Source organism: Schistocerca gregaria, chromosome 2 (assembly GCF_023897955.1).
Source record: "Schistocerca gregaria isolate iqSchGreg1 chromosome 2, iqSchGreg1.2, whole genome shotgun sequence".
Classification (NCBI taxonomy): domain Eukaryota; kingdom Metazoa; phylum Arthropoda; class Insecta; order Orthoptera; family Acrididae; genus Schistocerca; species Schistocerca gregaria.
Genome location: NC_064921.1, coordinates 351,819,193 through 351,840,215, shown reverse-complemented (window position 1 = coordinate 351,840,215; position 21,023 = coordinate 351,819,193). Strand labels below are relative to the sequence as shown.

The 21,023-nt window shown below is 44.5% G+C and overlaps 1 protein-coding gene across 1 annotated transcript in view; it reads left to right on the top strand.

The window, feature by feature from the left end:
• The first annotated feature begins 1,441 nt into the window (after nt 1-1,441).
• Nucleotides 1,442-21,023, top strand: part of LOC126336153 (uncharacterized) — a 146,439-nt gene continuing 126,857 nt past the window's right edge. The window contains exon 1 of the mRNA XM_049999645.1: nt 1,442-1,571. Within this exon, the coding sequence (XP_049855602.1) occupies nt 1,503-1,571 (69 nt within the window). The 5' untranslated portion in view covers nt 1,442-1,502. The remainder of the gene's footprint in view (nt 1,572-21,023) is intronic.

Below are 21,023 nucleotides of genomic sequence, written 5' to 3'. Positions count from 1 at the left end.
CAACGACGAACCTGGGTGCACGAATGGCAAAACGTCATTTTCTCGGATTAATCCAGGTTCTGTTTACAGCATCGTGATGGTCGCATCCGTGTTTGGCAAAACGTCATTTTTTCGGATTAATCCAGGTTCTGTTTACAGCATCGTGATGGTCGCATCCGTGTTTGGAGACATCGCGGTGAACGCACATTGGAAACGTGTATTCGTCATTGCCATACTGGCGTATCACCTCGGTCACCTCTTGTTCGCATTGACGGCACTTTTATCAGTGGACGTTACATTACAGATGTGTTACATCCCGTAAATCTACCATTTATTTCGATCCCTCCGATACCCTACATCTTAGCAGGAAAATGCACGATCGCATGTCACAGGTCCTGTACGTGCTTTTCTGGATACAGAAAATGTTCGACTGCTGCCCTGGTCAGCACACATTCTCCAGATCTCTCACCAACTGAAAACGTCTGTTTAATGGTAGCCCAGCAACTGGCTCGTCACAATACGCCAGTCACTACTCTTGATGAACTGTGGTATAGTGTTGAAGCTGCATGGGCAGCTGTACCTGTACACGCCATCCATGCTCTGTTTGACTCAATGTCCAGGCGTATCAAGGCCGTTATTACGGCCAGAGTTGGTTGTTCTGGGTAGTGATTTCTCACGATCTATGCACCCAAATTGCGTGAAGATGTAATCACCTGTCAATTCTAGTATAATATATTTGTTCAATGAATACCCGTTTATCATTTGTATTTCTTTTTGGTATAGCAATTTTAATGGCCAGTAGTGTATATTTTTCCATTTTTTAATATATTTTAGGGAAGTACAGGTAAGAATGTAAATTGAAGGTGGAGGGCGGGGAGGCACGAAAGGAAAGGGAAGGGATTACCGATGTCAGCAGCATGACGACTTCACGCGGAATCGACGGCGACGAGAGAAAAGGTGTATCGGACCGGGATTCGAACTCTTGATCTCCTGCTTACTAGGCAGGCACGTTAATATGTCCGAAAGAACGGACACCACGCATTCATATGAACGATATAAGAATGGTACAAAGTAGATGCAGTAGATAAACATAGATAAATATTAGTTGAATTATAAATCAAATTGTAAGGGAGAGGACAGGGCGGGGCACCACGTATACAGTGAACGTCATCCAATGAAACCTCCAGTCACGAAATAATAACGCTAGAAAAGTAACGTCGTTGGTAACGTGCCACCAAAGCGGTGTATCATGACACGGTTGCTACTAAAAAACGTTTTTCTAATGAACATTGCGATTTTTGCAGCAAGCGGCCAAAAGAGAGAAGTGCAGCTACTGAAGGCCATTGTGGTCACGCGAACGAAAAAAAGTCACAAAAGGACAATGATTTACGCTGTTGCGTTGCCCGGGACTTCCGGATGTACGGCCAATATCTACAGCTGACATCTAAAATAAATTAAGGCCCTTAACCAAGTGTGAAGCTCCTCTTCCGCCGGCCAAATCAGCTCGCATTGAATCTCAAGCAATGCTGGCGCTCGCATCCAGCCTGATCCTCTGTTACGCCACGGTCACCGTCGCCAATCTTCTCTTTCACGTGAGTCACTACATCAACATCTACATCTACATCGATACTCTGCAAATCACATTTAAGTGCCTGGCAGAGATTTCATCTAACCACCTTCACAATTATTTATTATTCCAATCTCGTATAGTCTGCGGAAAGAACGAACACCTATATCTTTCCGCGCGAGCTCTGATTTCCGTTATTTTATCGTGGTGATCGTTCCTCCCTATGTAGGTTGGTGTCAACAAAACATTTTCGCATTCGAAGGAGAAAGTTGGTGATTGGAATTTCGTGAGAAGATTCCGTTACAACGAAAAACGCCTTTCTTTTAATGATGTCCAGCCCAAATCCTGTATCATTTCTGTGACACTCTCTCCCATATTTCGCGATAATACAAAATGTGCTGCCCTTCTTTGAACTTTTTCGATGTACTCCGTCAGTCCTATCTGGTAAGAATCCCACACCGCGCAGCAGTATTCTAAAAGAGGACGGACAAGCCTAATGTAGGCAGTCTCCTTAGTGGATCTGTTGCATTTTTTAAGTGTCCTGCCAATAAAACGCAGTCTTTGGTTAGCCTTCCCCACAACATTTTCTATGTGTTCCTTCCAGTTTAAGTTGTTCGTAATTGTAAAACCTAGGTATTTAGTTGAATTTACGGCTTTTAGATTAGACTGATGTATCGTGTAACCGAAATTTAATGAGTTCCTTTTAGCACTCATGTGAATGACCTCACACTTTTCGTTATTCAGGGTAAACTGCCACTTTTCGCACCATTCAGATATCTTTTCTAAATCGTTTTGCAGTTTGTTTTGATCTTCTGATGACTTTATTAGTCGATAAACGACAGCGTCATCTGCAAACAACCGAAGACGGCTACTTATATTGTCTCCCAAATCGTTTATATAGATAAGAAACAGCAAAGGGCCTATAACACTACCTTGGGGAACGCCAGAAATCACTTCTGTTTTACTCGATGACTTTCCGTCAATTACTACGAACTGTGACCTCTCTGACAGGAAACTACAAATCCAGTCACATAACTGAAACGATATTCAATAAGCAACCAATTTCACTACAAGCCGCTTCAGTGATACAGTGTCAAAAGCCTTCCGGAAATCCAGAAATACGGAATCGATCTGAAATCCCTTATCAATAGCACTTAACACTTCATGTGAATAAAGAGCTAGCTGTGTTTCACAAGAACGATGTTTTCTAAACCTGTGTTGGCTGTGTATCAATAGACAGTTTTCTTCGAGGTAATTGATAATGTTCGAACGCAGAATATGTTCCAAAATCCTGGTGCATATCGACATTAACGATATGGGCCTGTAATTAAGTGGATTCCTCCTACTACCTTTCTTGAATAATAGTGTGACCTGTGCAACTTTCCAGTCTATGGGTACGGATCTTTCGTCGAGCGAACGGTTGTCTATGATTGTTAAGTATGTAGCTAATGCATCAGCATTCTCCGAAATGAACCTAATTGGTATACAGTCTGTACCAGAAGACTTGCATTTATTAAGTGATTTATGTTGCTTCACTACTCTAAGGATATTTACTTCTACGTTACTCATGTTGGCAGCTGTCCTCGATGCGCATTCTGGAAAATTACTTCGTCTTCTTTTGTGAAGGCATTTCGAAAGGCTGTGTTTAGTAACTCTGCTTTGGCAGCACTGTCTTCGATAGTATCTCCATTGCTATCGTGCAGAGAAGGCATTGATTGTTTCTTGCCGCTAACATACTTCACATACGACCAGAATCTTTTTGGATTTTCTGCTAAGTTTCGAGACAAAGTTTCCTTCTGGAAACTGTTATAAGCATCTCGCATTGAAGTCCACGCTAAATTTCGAGCTTCTGTAAAAGATCGCCAATCTTGGGGATTTTGCGTCTGTTTAAGTTTGGAATGTTTGTTTCGTTGTTTCTGCAACAGTGTTCTAACCCCTTTTGTGTACCAAGGAGGATGAGCTCCGCCGTTTGTTAATTTATTTGGTATAAATCTCACAGTTGCTGCCAATACTATTTCTTTGAATTCAAGCCACATCTGGTCTAAACTTATATTATTAATTTGGAATGAGTGGAGATTGCCTCTCAGGAAGGCGTAAAGTGAAGTTTTATCTGGTTTTTTGAATAGGTATATCTTTCGTTTATTTTTGGAGGATTTGGGGATTACAATATTCAATCTCGCTTCAACAACCCTGTGTTCACTGATCCCTGATCAGTTATGATGATTGGGCTTCAACCTCTAAGCCACACATACGCTGTCTCCAGGTCATGACATCGACAGGCAAAGTAGGGTAGTGTCAGCACCCATGTTTATATCAGTTCTCACAACGAGTGCCATCGTAACGAGAGTAGTCCGGTTGTTTATTTTTTCGGAGCTAAAGAAGGCGGTAGTCTGTGAGACAAGTCTGGAAGCGACATAGTTGAATATGCGGAGTGTTAGGAAAGTAATAGTACACACTTCAGGCGGGTCATCCTAGAACTAACCACAGAAGAAACATTTAGATAAGCATGTCGTTCAAAACACTTCTATTAAGAGACAATGTCAGTTTTAACGACGTTGCAACGTAAGACAAAAATTTTATGACTTGGTGTGCTTGTTGATGTCAGTTCAAGAAGTAACCTTTATTTGAGAATATAATGCTGCATCTCCACCAAGTCATATCTGCTACTCACAGCTAAGCACATTATGAAGGAAATTTAGTGTCTACTCATCACGTGAGTTGAGATCTACGGTCAGTTTTGGCAATGGAGAAATGTCTGACAGTTCTGGGTATTGCGGCGATACTCACATCTAGTATATTTTTCTTATGAATATAATGAGGTAGATACTACATTGTCAGTGAGACCATCACTGGTTCGATCTAGAGCCGCATTCGAGTAGTATGCTCCGGATAATCAACGTCAACTTGTTGGACTCATCCTTTAGTAACCACGCCAGTAAACAGTGCACCTCATCTGACAACAAGGGCTACGCACACGTTCCACAATGATTCATAATCCACCTGGACTACCGGTAACAGTAAGGCAGCCAGCACTGAGTGTGGATTGAAGGAGGGCGTATACCGACGGTTTCCAGTAGAACGAAGGAGTGTCATATTTCGGACGATGGGTAACTAGACGTTCTAAAAATATCCAGGGAAATAGGTATAACCTTCAGTGTGATGCTATTTTAATTCTCGAAAATAACTCTTTGTTCATCAGGTGCTTAGAGAGTTTTAAACATGAATATAATGAGAATCATATAACCAACCAGTTGCACATCAAAAGTTTACTGAATTCTTTATCTAGGTTTCGACAGATATGAATCTATCTTTGTGCTCATTGACGGCGCGCCATTTCTTGAACGAATACCCTTTTTTAAACCACTTACGTTCTAATTTACACTACTGGCCATTAAAATTGCTACACCACGAAGATAACGCGCTACGGACGCGAAATTTAACCGACAGGAAGAAGATGCTGTGATATGCAAATGATTAGCTTTTCAGAGCATTCACACAAGGTTGGCGCCGGTGGCGACACCTACAACGTGCTGACATGAGGAAAGTTTCCAACCGATTTCTCACCGGCGTTGCCTGGTGAAACGTTGTTGTGATGCCTCGTGTAAGCAGGCGAAATGCGTACCATCACGTTTCCAATTTTGATAAAGGTCGGAATGCAGCCCACCGCGATTGCGGTTTATCGTATCGCGACATTGCTGTTCGCGTTGGTCGAGATCCAATGACTGTTAGCAGAATATGGAAACGGTAGGTTCAGGAGGGTAATACGGAACGCCGTGCTGGATCCCAACGGCCTCGTATCAGTAGCAGTCGAGATGACACGCATCTTAACCGCATGCCTGTAACGGATCGTGCAGCCAGGTCTCGATCCCTGAGTCAACAGATGGGGACGTATGCAAGACAACAACCATCTGCATGACGTTTGCACCAGCATGGACTATCAGCTCGACAGTCATGGCTGAGGTTACCCTTGACGCTGCATCACAGACAGGAGCGCCTGCGATGGTGTACTCAACGACGAACCTGGGTGCACGAATGGCAAAACGTAATTTTTTCGGATGAATCCAGGTTCTGTTTACAGCATCATTTGAAAACGTCTGATCAATGGTGGCCGAGCAGCTGGCTCGTTGCAATACGACAGTCACTACTCTTGATGACCTGTGGTATCGTGTAGAAGCTGCATGGGCAGCTGTACCTGTACACGCCATCGAAGCTCTGTTTGACTCAATGCCCAGGCGTATCAAGGCCGTTATTACGGCCTGAGTTGGTTGTTCTGGGTACTGATTTCTCAGGATTTATGCACCAAAATTGCATGAAAATGTAATCACATGTCAGTTCTAGTACAATATATTTGTCCATTGAATACCCGTTTATCATGTGCATTTCTTGTTGATGTAACAATTTTAATGGCCAGTAGTGTATTTTAATACTCGCAAACTCACCCATGAGAACCTATAGAATATTTCCGCCGACCTACAATCATCATATTTGGCAAGAAGCAAATTTTCACTGTACAACCTACGGAGAAAGATCGAAAACTATACATATGTTGTTATATAACAAGGAAAAAAAATCTTTTTGTCATTTGTTATCAGACTGTCTGTCTATTCGTCCGCCTGTTAAGACCCCTTTTTGTCAGCGACGGACAGAAGTACCAAGTTGAAATTTATGTCCCATACTAAGGTCTATGGTCCTTTGCTGGTACAACAAACGTTAGCTTCTAAGTCAATGCAATCAAAAAGTACCGTCATTTATGTCGCATATTTTCACACTTGCAAACTCACTCATCCAAACGTATAAGGAAGGTACTTCCTACTGAGCTACAATGATGAAGTTTGGCAAGAAATACGACTTTGCAATACAAATCAAAGAAAAAAGCTCGAAATCGTTAATTTTTTAATTATATCCGACGAGAAAATGTTTCTTTTGTCATTTCTTATCCAACGACAAACTTGAAATTAAAAGCAGCTGTAGTGCTGCATTCAAGCTGACTCGAACGCAATGGTAAAAGAGGAACAAATGACTCTATTGCTCATATGACGCGATTCGGAATTCATGAATCATCAGATATCCAGGAGCGATTACTGCAAGTAGATATGGCATTGCAAGTTGTGTAAGAAAGATTCGCAGGTAGCCAGCGATCCTGCCAGCATGAATGGAAAACTACTGATCATTATAATAACAGTCGTCTGCCTACTGCATGACTCTGTCACATGTATGTTGTTGAAATTAAAACATTCTCTAAAAACTGGTAAAGCCTGGGACGATATCTTTCCAATATCAATGTCAATGACGAGCAAAAGTGGTTGAGATTCACGATTCCCGGAATGGATGAACTATCTGTATACATAATTAAGCTTGTATGGAACCCTCAGTGCGCGGGTCCTGCTAGCACCTCGCCAGTTTTTCACTGTATATAACAGAACTGTTGAAGGGCCTAAACAAATCTTTATCGTTGGACGTAGGTGATGTACGCAACGACTTCAAAAAATTATTTTCACACGTCGTCACACGCTAAGCCTGTTGGGCATCAAGAGTGGCAAATTATCAGAAGAGAGTGCATGTTCCCAGTTTCCCGGCGAGACATTTCTGCTACAGTACCAACGACAGGCACATCACAGTGTGCGACTGAAATAACGCGGACCTGGGAAAGTTAAAGTACACGGTACAGTATGATTATTGTGGTCAAACGTGTAAATTATACACACATTCGCTGTGAAATTCTGTCTATAGACGGAACAAACGCAGTGTCGCTACGAGCTGTAATGAAATGGTGACAACAGTTTGACGAAGGGCGTACAGACAGAGGCGATGCCGATCGGGACGCTTCGCTGTTACACCATGTGTTTTCCATCTTTGCGGCAAGCTGTAACGATTCGTTATTTTGTCAAAGAAATAAATATCCTTAGGAGACTACATCACTAGCGTACGTAATAAAAGCGGTGTAACACATGTGAATTATCTGTTTTAAGAATTGATGGGGTACTTACTCATGCTTCAACTTTCGTCGTTTGCTCATTTTTCCCTCTCTCGAATGGACGTACAGAGAAAAAGGCTCTACATTTAGTTTTGTAATATACTTAAGAATTAAAAACGCGCGCCGGCCGAAGTGGCCGAGCTATTCTAGACGCTACAACCTGGAACCGAGCGACCGTTACGGTCGCAGGTTCGAATCCTGCCTCGGGCATGGATGTGTGTGATGTCCTTAGGTTAGTTAGATTTAAGTAATTCTAGGTTCTAGGGGAATGATGACCTCAGAAGTTAAATCCCATAGCGCTCAGAGCCATTTGAACCATTTTTAAAAACGCGCTTTGTTTCAATCGTTTCATAATCACTATGATCCTATCCTGCGAATAGTGAACCATTTGTATGTTTCCAGCTGATTTAGCCGTTGTATGTGGTCGATTTTAGTGATGCGGCGATCGAGCGCCATCAGCCCGATGTCGGTTGTTGTTGTTGTTGTTGGTGTGGTCTTCGGTCCAGAGTCTGGATTGATGCAGGTCTCCGTGCAAGTCCCTTCATCTCAGAGTACCTACTGCAACCTATGTCCTTCTGAACCTGCTTAGTGCATTTACCTCTTGGTCTCCCTCTACGATTTTTACCCTCCACGCTGCCCTCCAATACTAAATTGGTGACCGCTTGATGCCTCAGAACGTGCCCTACCAACCGATCCCTTCTTCTAATCAAGTTGTGCCGCAAATTCCTCTTCTCCAATTCTGTTCAGTACCTCCACATTAGTTACATAGTCCACCCATCTAATCTTCAGCATTCTTCTGCAGCACCACATTTCGAAAGCTTCTATTATCTTCTAGTCAAACTATTTATCGTCCATGTTTCACTTCCATATATGGCTACACTCAATACAAATACTTTCAGAAAAGACTTTCTGACACATGTACATTTACATTTTCACAAGTTGAACCTGCTGTCTAATTTTCCTTTTAGGAGCCTGATTGTCATTGTTGCTGTTACACGAATCGTTTATTACACTGTAGTTTAATGTTATCACGGTCTTGCATCACCAAGCTGCTTCTCTTTCCAACGACTACTCTTGCGTCTGAATTATGTAAGAATTTGTGAATCTCAGGTTGCGTGGTATTATTCGGTTCAGTAGGAGTTTCAGTTTTATTATTAACACAAAATTCTACATCTCATTGTCATTATTACACTGCCTGATGTCGGCAGTGTGATGTTTCCCCTGTCTCCAACACCAAAAATCACTTCATCATTTTATTCATTTCGTTTTTGAGCGATACATTACAAAACCGAAAGAACACCTATGGTGAAAAGATTTTATGACGATGACGTTCAAACAGCGCTTCTCAAAGGCTCTGTCCTCAAGGAGCGAATTTCTGCCGCGAACTTTCGATAGTTGTTTACAGACTTGATGGCTCTGTTGAAAAATAGTGTCGTTTATCTGTCTTACTTTGACATATTGTGCAGCATTCAAAATAAGTTACGTGGCCTGCCGTAATCGAGTGTAAGTTACGTTTTTGAAGTCCTCCACCGTGTGAACAAAAAGCTAGCATTGTTCGCTTGTTTTCATTCCATAACGTAATATGAGTTAGCTTTAATGGCAAGTCATTAAGGCCAGCTGAAGTTTTCCGAAAAAAGTGTATGATACGAAATATTTGTGGTGCAAACTCGAGAATATCCAGCGGAGGCCTTTTCAAAGAAATGGAGAATTTAGCTACTGATTCCCTCTTCAAAGAAACAGAGGTATTGACGACAGTTTACCAGTATATTTATTAAAAAACTAAAAAATTCCTCCCAAACAGGCCATGAGGGCCCAACGGTACTGACCGGTCGCCGTGTCATCCTTAACCCACGGCGTCACCGCATGCGGATATGGAGGGGCTTGTGGTCAGCACACCGCTGTCCCGGCCGTATGTCAGTTTACGAGACCGCAGCCGCTACTTCTTAATCAAGTTGCCTCACAAAGGCTGAGTGCACCCCGCTTGCCAACAGCGCTCGGCAGACCGGATCGTGACCCATCCAGATGCTGGCCCAGCCCGCCTGCTCTTAACTTAGGTGATCTGTCGGGAGCCGGTGTTACCATTGCGGCAAGGCCGTTGGCAGTATATTTATTCCTTAATGAAATTTGTCGTAAATCGTTAATATAAATATGACCAATCGTTACAATGATTTAAAATTACTTCCTTTGTTCAAACCATAATTGTTTCTGTAATTTACCATTAGCTGTAAGACAGTTAACCACTGTTTAAATTTAATTTTAGAATAGCCTAAAGGATTTATTGGTGGCCAACTGCTTTTACTTCACATAAATATGTTAGTAGATCCGAGTGGTGTCGAGATATTAACAACGTCCAATAGCGTAAAACCTGACTTCTGCACGTCTTCACAGTAAATAAGTATTGTAAATTTATTTTCTCTTTGCTGCTGAGTGGCTGCAATAATCTAAGAAATATGATATGCAGTTAAGTGAACTGTACGCTTACATATTGTGTGAAAACTTTCGTGCACATGTGATCACCGCCTGTGTTGGCTGTTACCGTGCAATAACCACTCACAGACATGCTCATCGTGCATGGAGAGTGTATCTCTCCATCAAGAGCTACGTGCAAACGATTATGAGAATCGTTTAGCTTCTGTACATGGACATTACGACAGGATACGTCAGATGCATCATGTATCTCTTTAGTGATGAAGCCACATTTACCAATCATGGCCTGGTAAACGGCCGAAACGTGCACTGTTGATCTGTTGACAAACCCCGTTGGCTTCGCCAAGTGGAACGTCAGCGTCCATGAGGTGTAAACTTGTGGTGCCTGTTAGTGAACCATCAGCTCATAGGCCAGTTTTTCATGGACGGAACTGAACGCTGACAGATATCGCAGCCTCCTAACAGACTATCTTAGCCGGCCGGTGTGGCCATGTGGTTCTAGGAGCTTCAGTCTGGAACCGCGTGTCCGCTACGATCGCAGGTTCCAATCCTGTTTCGGGCATGGATGTCTGTGATGTCCTTAGGTTAGTTAGGTTTAATTAGTCCTAAGTTCTAGGCGACTGATGACCTCAGAAGTTAAGTCGCATAGTGGTCAGAGCCATTTTGAAGACTATCTTACGGTTATCAGACCTCCGCATTTACGCGGACATGTCCTCATTTTCGACGTGAAATGTAGCGTCCGCATACATTTTTGCGATTTCTGTTATTGTCCGCATTGGTTTTGGGAATGAAGATCTTTTGATTTTTGTTTTCATGTCGTATCGTCAACAATTTATGTATTTTTTACTACGGTCATTGAATTGATTCATTTTTTATTATATTAAATTCGATCTGTTACACTCACAAAATCGAAAATATCGATTTGTATTGCACACAAATTACGTATCTTTTACCTTCGAGGCAGCTACTTCGACCATAGGTAGTTTCTATGGTCAAAGCATACCTGTGATTGTCAACGTTCTGTATGTTTTTGTGTGACACAGATGTTTTTAGCGAACTAGTTGATCATCCAGCTGTATCTTTACTTTCCGTATTCATCTTATTGGGCAAGTTTCGTGAATTTCAAAAATATAGCTTATGGCACAGAATTATAGTTAAGTTTACTAAGTGAAGACTTTTTCATGGTTTAGCTGAACAGTACGTTTTGATCATTCTTTGTTTAGTTTTTGTTTAAGATAATTTCTCATCATGCCAAAGAGGAAGTGTGCAATTACGGATAAACTCCGAGAAATGTATCCGAGCTTTCGTCCTGATAGAGTTCAATGGGAAGCAGAATGTAAGGTTTGTTGCCCAGGGACCTACATATCTATAGCAAATCACGGCACCAGCGACCTGGAAGTGCACATGAAAACAGAAAAAACATATGAAGTGTGTTAGAGGTGCAAGTTCGTTAGGTAAAGTGAGTAATTTTTTTACAAAAGTCTGTGCTGAACTGGACACCAAAGTAAGTGTTGCTGAAGGAACTCTTGCATACTATACTGTGTTTCACCATAGCAGCTACAACTCTATGGACTGTATCAGCGGACTGTTGAGACAAATTTTCCATGACTCGTCCATATCATCAAAAATCTCGTGTGGACGTACCAAAACTGAAACAATAGTGAATTCAGTCCTAGCACCTCATTCACTAGAATGCATCATGAAAGATCTGGAGTGCATTCCCTTTGTTGGTGTATCGACAGATGCTAGCAACCATGGCAATATTAAAATGATCCCATTATACATTCCTGGAAATGGAAAAAAGAACACATTGACACCGGTGTGTCAGACCCACCATACTTGCTCCGGACACTGCGAGAGGGCTGTACAAGCAATGATCACACGCACGGCACAGCGGACACACCAGGAACCGCGGTGTTGGCCGTCGAATGGCGCTAGCTGCGCAGCATTTGTGCACCGCCGCCGTCAGTGTCAGCCAGTTTGCCGTGGCATACGGAGCTCCATCGCAGTCTTTAACACTGGTAGCATGCCGCGACAGCGTGGACGTGAACCGTATGTGTAGTTGACGGACTTTGAGCGAGGGCGTATAGTGGGCATGCGGGAGGCCGGGTGGACGTCCGCCGAATTGCTCAACACGTGGGGCGTGAGGTCTCCATAGTACATCGATGTTGTCGTCAGTGGTCGGCGGAAGGTGCACGTGCACTTCCACCTGGGACCGGACCGCAGCGACGCACGGATGCACGCCAAGACCGTAGGATCCTACGCAGTGCCGTAGGGGACCGCACCGCCACTTCCCAGCAAATTAGGGACACTGTTGCTCCTGGGGTATCGGCGAGGACCATTCGCAACCGTCTCCATGAAGCTGGGCTACGGTCCCGCACACCGTTAGGCCGTCTTCCGCTCACGCCCCAACATCGTGCAGCCCGCCTCCAGTGGTGTCGCTACAGGCGTGAATGGAGGGACGAATGGAGACGTGTCGTCTTCAGCGATGAGAGTCGCTTCTGCCTTGGTGCCAATGATGGTCGTATGCGTGTTTGGCGCCGTGCAGGTGAGCGCCACAATCAGGACTGCATACGACCGAGGCACACAGGGCCAACACCCGGCATCATGGTGTGGGGAGCGATCTCCTACACTGGCCGTACACCTCTGGTGATCGTCGAGGGGACACTGAATAGTGCACGGTACATCCAAACCGTCATCGAACCCATCGTTCTACTATTCCTAGACCGGCAAGGGAACTTGCTGTTCCAACAGGACAATGCACGTCCGCATGTATCCCGTGCCACCCAACGTGCTCTAGAAGGTGTAAGTCAACTACCCTGACCAGCAAGATCTCCGGATCTGTCCCCCGTTGAGCATGTTTGGGACTGGATGAAGCGTCGTCTCACGCGGTCTGCACGTCCAGCACGAACGCTGGTCCAACTGAGGCGCCAGGTGGAAATGGCATGGCAAGCCGTTCCACAGGACTACATCCAGCATCTCTACGATCGTCTCCATGGGAGAATAGCAGCCTGCATTGCTGCGAAAGGTGGATATACACTGTACTAGTGCCGACATTGTGCATGCTCTGTTGCCTGTGTCTATGTGACTGTGGTTCTGTCAGTGTGATCATGTGATGCATCTGACCCCAGGAATGCGTCAATAAAGTTTCCCCTTCCTGGGACAATGAATTCACGGTGTTCTTATTTCAATTTCCAGGAGTGTAGTTCATTACTTTGATCGCAGGCATGGAGGAGTGCAAATTAAACTTCTAAATATAGGTAGTAGACCAAATGAAACTGAAGAAACTATTTCAACATATATCACTGATACGTTTAACAAGTTTAAAATTAAGGACAAATGTGTGGCGTTTGGTGCTGATAATTGCAATACAATGTTTGGTGGCATTAAAAGAGGTGATGGAAATAATGTATGTGCTAACCTAAAGAGGGTACTTAACAAGGGATTGGTTGGAGTGTAATGTCCTGCTCATGTTCTTAATAACTGCATTCAGCAAGTAACTGACCTCTTTGAAATTTACTTACAAGGATTAATAATGAAAATATATAATCGTTTTTCGATATACACTGTCCGTGTAGAGTCATTAAAGAAATTTTGTGATTTTGTCGAAATAGAGTACCAATAACTTCTCAGCCATAGCAAGACTCGATGACTGTCACTATTTCCAGCCATTCAGAGACGTACAGAGATGTTTCCCGCTCTGAAATCCTTCTTTCTGTGCAAAACAAACCTCCAACAGTCCTAAAGAATTTTTTTATCGACCCTATCAATGAGCTATATCTATGGCATATCCAGTCTTTAGTTGGCATTTTTCATAATTATATTAGTATCTTAGAAAAGGAAGAAAACTCCCTTATCGACGTCGTGAATATATTGTATTCCCTTCGTGGTGTTCTTCAGCACAGGAAAGATGAAAATTTTATATCTTTGAGTGTGAAAGAAAGATCTTTTCAAAGGAAAATTATGGTTATGTTCTCAAGTTGAAGGATTTTAAGTGCCATGTTGGTACCCTCTATGAAGGATGTTTGGAGTACCTGAGTATGTGGATGGAGCCATTTTGTGAATTTTCTTGTTTTAAGTGGCTCGATTTTTCAGATATATCGTGGTCTTACGTGGAAGAATCAATCAAATTTTTGTTGAATAAATATATTAAAATTGACGATAAAAAGTGCTTTGATCAGTTTTCCAGTTTAAAAAAAAATTCATAGCCACATATGATGGAAAATCGGAACCGGCCCATAAGAAGTGGTGCAAGTATGTTGAGTCGTATAGCAGTAAGGAACAGTTTAGCGAGTTAATTAAAATTGCACAATTCTTCTTCGCGTTGCCAGCCTATAATGATTGTGTGGAGAGTTTGTTCTCCTTAATAGAGGCACAGTGGACAAAGGAGAGAAATAGACTCACTATTGACACTGTAAAGGGGATTGTAATGATGAAATTTAATTTTAGAGATTTGAATTGCAAGAACTTTTTTTAATATTTGTGTCAAGAAAAGGAACTTTAAAAAAAGATTCAGTCAAATGAAAAATACGTAAGTGTGTGAGATGTGTGTAACGTTTTTATTTTTTTTCTTATGTAATAAATTTAAGAAATAGAAAGTGTCCTCTTTTTTAATCCTAAAATATGGAAAATGTCCTCTTTTTTGCATTCCGAACTCTGGTAACCCTAGACTATCTTCCACGGATGGTAGAAGACGTTCGTCTGCAGACTTGGAGGAACGTTTGGTACGTTCATGATGGTTGTTCAGCCCATACTGCACAAGTACTGCAATATGTCTTCAGGAATTGTTTTCAAATCGTTGGATTGGAGACAGAAGACATGTACCTTGGCCGGCCTGTTCCCAGGATTTGACGCCTACGGGTTTTTTTTCTGTGGAGAAAGCTGAAAGGCACTGTCTATAAGGACATACCAACTACACCTAATGCTATACAACGAAGTATTACTGCAGGCTGCCACGTCGTGTTGTGGCACTTCTGCGTTCTGGCGGGGGCCCTACACGATATTAGGTAGGTGTACCAGTTCCTTTGGTTCTTTAGTGTGTATCTGCATCGGAATCGTGCTACGTTGCGTATCACGGACATCACTGCTGAAACGTGCAGCGGTCGGTCGTTCAATACCAGACTGGAAGCATGCATTGCCGCTGCCTGTGATCATTTTGAACACAACCTCTCATGGGCAACTGTCTCGTTACTGACCGGAATCCACATAACTACACTCCTGGAAATTGAAATAAGAACACCGTGAATTCATTGTCCCAGGAAGGGGAAACTTTATTGAAACATTCCTGGGGTCAGATACATCACATGATCACACTGACTGAACCACAGGCACATAGACACAGGCAACAGAGCATGCACAATGTCGGCACTAGTACAGTGTATATCCACCTTTCGCAGCAATGCAGGCTGCTATTCTCCCATGGAGACGATCGTAGAGATGCTGGATGTAGTCCTGTGGAACGGCTTGCCATGCCATTTCCACCTGGCGCCTCAGTTGGACCAGCGTTCGTGCTGGACGTGCAGACCGCGTGAGACGACGCTTCATCCAGTCCCAAACATGCTCAATGGGGAACAGATCCGGAGATCTTGCTGGTCAGGGTAGTTGACTTTCACCTTCTAGAGCACGTTGGGTGGTATGGGATACATGCGGACGTGCTTTGTCCTGTTGGAACAGCAAGTTCCCTTGCCGGTCTAGGAATAGTAGAACGATGGGTTCGATGACGGTTTGGATGTACCGTGCACTATTCAGTGTCCCCTCGACGATCACCAGAGGTGTACGGCCAGTGTAGGAGATCGCTCCCCACACCATGATGCCGGGTGTTGGCCCTGTGTGCCTCGGTCGTATGCAGTCCTGATTGTGGCGCTCACCTGCACGGCGCCAAACACGCATACGACCATCATTGGCACCAAGGCAGAAGCGACTCTCATCGCTGAAGACGACACGTCTCCATTCGTCCCTCCATTCACGCCTGTAGCGACACCACTGGAGGCGGGCTGCACGATGTTGGGGCGTGAGCGGAAGACGGCCTAACGGTGTGCGGGACCGTAGCCCAGCTTCATGGAGACGGTTGCGAATGGTCCTCGCCGATACCCCAGGAGCAACAGTGTCCCTAATTTGCTGGGAAGTGGCGGTGCGGTCCCCTATGGCACTGCGTAGGATCCTACGGTCTTGGCGTGCATCCGTGCGTCGCTGCGGTCCGGTCCCAGGTCGACGGGCACGTGCACCTTCCGCCGACCACTGGCGACAACATCGATGTACTGTAGAGACCTCACGCCCCACGTGTTGAGCAATTCGGCTGTACGTCCACCCGGCCTCCCGCATGCCCACTATACGCCCTCGCTCAAAGTCCGTCAACTGCACATACGGTTCACGTCCACGCTGTCGGGGCATGCTACCAGTGTTAAAGACTGCGATGGAGCTCCGTATGCCACGGCAAACTGGCTGACACTGACGGCGGCGGTGCACAAATGCTGCGCAGCTAGCGCCATTCGACGGCCAACACCGCGGTTCCTGGTGTGTCCGCTGTGCCGTGCGTGTGATCATTGCTTGTACAGCCCTCTCGCAGTGTCCGGAGTAAGTATGGTGGGTCTGACACACCGGTGTCAATGTGTTCTTTTTTCCATTTCCAGGAGTGTAGAATATCCACTTGTGTTGTTATTTACTGTGTGCTACTACAGGCATTGTACGAGTGTCGGTCTGGGAACTTTTCAAAATACGATATCTCGTAAACAACCCGCACTAGATTCCTACAAGAAACACCACTGACATTCTAATTTACCCTACCTTTAGTGTGTTAATGTCAATAGGTTCAAAATGGCTCTGAGCACTATGGGACTTAACATCTGAGGTCACCAGTCCCCTAGAACTTAGAAGTACTTAAACCTAACTAACCTAAGGACATCACACACATCCATGCCCGAGGCAGGATTCGAACCTGTGACCGTAGCGGTCGCGCGGTTTCAGACTGAAGCACCTAGAGCCGCTCGGCCACTTTGGCCGGCACTATCGCAACATTTGCAGTGCTAGTTTCAGGCGACTCACCCTGAATAAGGGGGAGGCGGGACGGGGGACACGGGGTTAACAGTGCAGTAGTTGTAATACTACGGAGCCATTTATCTGACTTTCAAAGGGGCATGATCATTGGCTTTCGGGCCAAGGGTTCCGAAACGGCTAAGTTTGTAAGCTGTTGGTTTGCCGCCGTGGTTTAAGTGTACCGTGTATAGCAAAACTGCGCTGTAAAAAATCGGCGCCGACGTAACTGTGGCGCACCACTACTAGTCGGTGGTGCGAAATTAAAAAATACAAAATGGCGGATGGTGAGAAAAACAGGGTGTTACAAAAAGGTACGGCCAAACTTTCAGGAAACACTCCTCACACACAAAGAAAGAAAATATGTTATGTGGACATGTGCCTGGAAACGCTTACATTCCATGTTAGAGCTCATTTTATTACTTCTCTTCAAATCACATTAACCATGGAACGGAAACACATAGCAATAGAACGTACCAGCATGACTTCAAACACTTTGTTACAGGAAATGTTCAAAATGTCCTCCGTTAGCGAGGATACATGCATCCACCCTCCGTCGCATGGAATCCCTGATGCGCTGATGCAGCCCTGGAGAACGGCGTATTGTATCACAGCCGTCCACAATACGAGCACGAAGAGTCTCTACATTTGGTACCGGGGTTGCGTAGACAAGAGCTTTCAAATACCCCCATAAATGAAAGTCAAGAGAGTTGAGGTCAGGAGAGCGTGGAGGCCATGGAATTGGTCCGCCCCTACCAATCCATCGGTCACCGAATCTGTTGTTGAGAAGCGTACGAACACTTCGACTGAAATGTGCAGGAGCTCCATCGTGCATGAACCACATGTTGTGTCGTACTTGTAAAGGCACATGTTTTAGCAGCACAGGTAGAGTATCCCGTATGAAATCATGATAACGTGCTCCATTGAGCGTAGGTGGAAGAACATGGGACCCACTCAAGACATCACCAACAATGCCTACCCAAACGTTCACAGAAAATCTGTGTTGATGACGTGATTCCACATTTGCGTGCGGATTCTCGTCAGCCCACACATTTTGATTGTGAAAATTTACAATTTGATCACGTTGGAATGAAGCCTCATCCGTAAAGAGAACATTTGCACTGAAATGAGGGTTGACACATTGTTGGAGGAAGCATTCCCAGAAGTGTATCCGTGGAGGCCAATCATTTGCTGATAGTGCCTGCACACGCTGTACATGGTACGGAAACAACTGGTTCTCCCGTAGCACTCTCCATACAGTGACGTGGTCAACGTTACCTTGTAGAGCAGCAACTTCTCTGACGCTGACATTTGGGTTTTCGTCAACTGCACGAAGAATTGCCTCGTCCATTGCATGTGTCCTCGTCGTTCTAGGCCTTCCCCAGTCGCGAGTCATAGGCTGGAATGTTCCGTGCTCCCTAAGACGCCGATCAATTGCTTCGAACGTCTTCCTGTCGGGACACCTTCGTTCTGGAAATCTGTCTCGATACAAACGTACCGCGCCACGGCTATTGCCCCGTGATAATCCATACATCAAATGGGCATCTGCCAACTCCGCATTTGTAAACATTGCACTGACTGCAAAACCACGTTCGTGATAAACACTGACCTGTTGATGCTACGTATTGATGTGCTTGATGCTAGTACTGTAGAGCTATGAGTCGCATGTCAACAAAAGCACCGAAGTCAACATTACCTTCCTTCAATTGAGCCAACTGGTGGTGAATCGAGGAAGTACAGCACATACTGACGAAATTAAATTGAACTCTAACATGGAAATTAAGCGTTTCCGGACACATGTCCACATAACATCTTTTCTTTATTTGTGTATGAGGAATGTTTTCTGAAAGTTTGGCCGTACCTTTTTGTAACACACTGTATAAAAATGCAAGTGGTGGTGACATTAAAATCCGAAGGGAAAAGTGGCAGAAAATTTTTAAAAACTTAATTCTCTCTTTTTTTTCAAAAACGAAGAATTTAAGACCGGGGACCTAGACTTCCTTTTTAAAATCATGTTTGGGCAGTTTCTCTTTCTTTTGTAAGAGGTGATCAAAAAGTTTCTAATCGAAGGTAGCACGGCTTGTCAGTAAGTCAAAATCACCGTGAGCACTGATGTAACCATTCCACCGACGACGCACCAGACTGAAGATACCCGTTTAGTAAAACACGTGTCCTGCTGCTTGAAGCAGTTCGTAACTGGCTGCTGCACATCCGACGGAGGCCATTAATAAGGGGCCGAAAGCGTGGTAATTGTATGGAAGAATATCAGGACTATAGGGCTGTGCCCTAATGTCTCCCACTTAAGTTGGCGTAACTTCTGCGTTACGACATTTGTGGTATGGGGACGTGCGTTATCAAGAAGCAGCAGACCCCTTGTCGCAGTTTCCCCGGGCGCGGCTTTCGGCATACTTGCTGCCCCATACACATTTTTCGTTCTCCGGTGGAGGTCTGCCGGTGTATGTCCGTCGGCAGCCAAGAAATGTCGGCCCTGTTTGGATGCATTTAGTAATAACGTCGCCATAGTTCACGTTTCCGCATTTACCACACACATGTCGGAAAGACACCAAAGCCACATTGATCTTTTGCCTACATTTCGGTACCAAAGAAACTGGTACAGGCATGCGTATTCAAATACAGACAGATGAAAGGTGCAGAATACGGCCTGCCTGCGGCGGCAACGCCTATATAAGACAACAAATGTCTGCCGCAGTTGTTAGATCGGTTGCTGCTGCTACAATGGCAGGTTATCAAGATATGAGTTTGAACGTTGTGTTAGAGTCGACGCACGAGCGATGCAACACAGTATCTCCGAGGTAGTGGTGGAGTGAGGATTTTCTCGTACGATCATTTCACGAGTATAGCGTGAATATCAAACCTCCGACATCGCTACAGCCGGAAAAAGATCCTGCAAGAACGGGACCAACGACGACTGAAGAGAATCGTTCAACGTGACAGAAGTGAAACCCTTCTCCAAATTGCTGCAGATTTCAATGCTAGGCCATCCACAAGTGTCAGAGTGGGAACGAGTCAACGAAACATAATCGATGTGGGCTTTCGGAGTAGAGGGCCCACTCGTATGCCCTCGATCACTGCACAAAGCAAAAGCTTTACACCTTGCCTGGGCCCGTCAACACCGACAAAGGACTGTTGATAACAGGAAACATGTTGCCTGGTCGGACGAGTCTCGTTTCAAATTGTATCGAGCGGATAGATGTGTGCGGGTATGGAGACAACCTCATGAATCCATGGACCTTGCATGTCAGCAGGCGGCTGTTGAAGATGGTGGAGGCTGTGTAATGGTGTGGGGAGTGATATGGGACCCCTGATATATCTAGACACGACTCTGACAGATGACACGTAAGTAAGCATACTGTATGGTCACCTGTGTCCATTCATGTCCATTATGCATTCCAACGGATTTGGACAATTCCAGCAGGACAATGCGACACCCCAAACGTCCAGAATTACTACAGAGTGACTCCAGGGACACTGGTCTGAGATTAAACACTTCCGCTGGCTACCAAACCTCCAGACATGAACATTAGTGACCATATCTGGGATGCCTTGCAACGTGCTGTTCAGAAGAGATCACCTCCTCGTACTCTTACGGATTTATGGACAGTTCTGCTGTATTCATGGTGTCAGTTCCCTCCAGCACTACTTCAGACATTAGTCGAGTCAATGCCACGGCGTGTTGTGGCCCTTCTGCGTTCTGGCGGGGACTCTACACGATATTAGGCAGGTGTACCAGTTTCTTTGACTCTTTAGTGTGTATCTGCATCGGAATTGTGCTACGTTGCGTATGCGCTGCAGAACGCACTCAAACAGAAACTTTTCGATCGCTTCTTATAGCTATGTTGTGCGAATTTTTGCAGAACATATTTTAAATAGATTTTAGTGTAGTTTGATAACCGATAATGAAAATTTAGTCTGTAAACGTTTTAGAAAGCCTTGGCACCATTGATCCGACCAATTAATTTTGCAGCCTTTGTTGAAATTGTGAACGTTGCCTCTTAGTCGGCTCTTCCATTTCCTCACTGGATATTT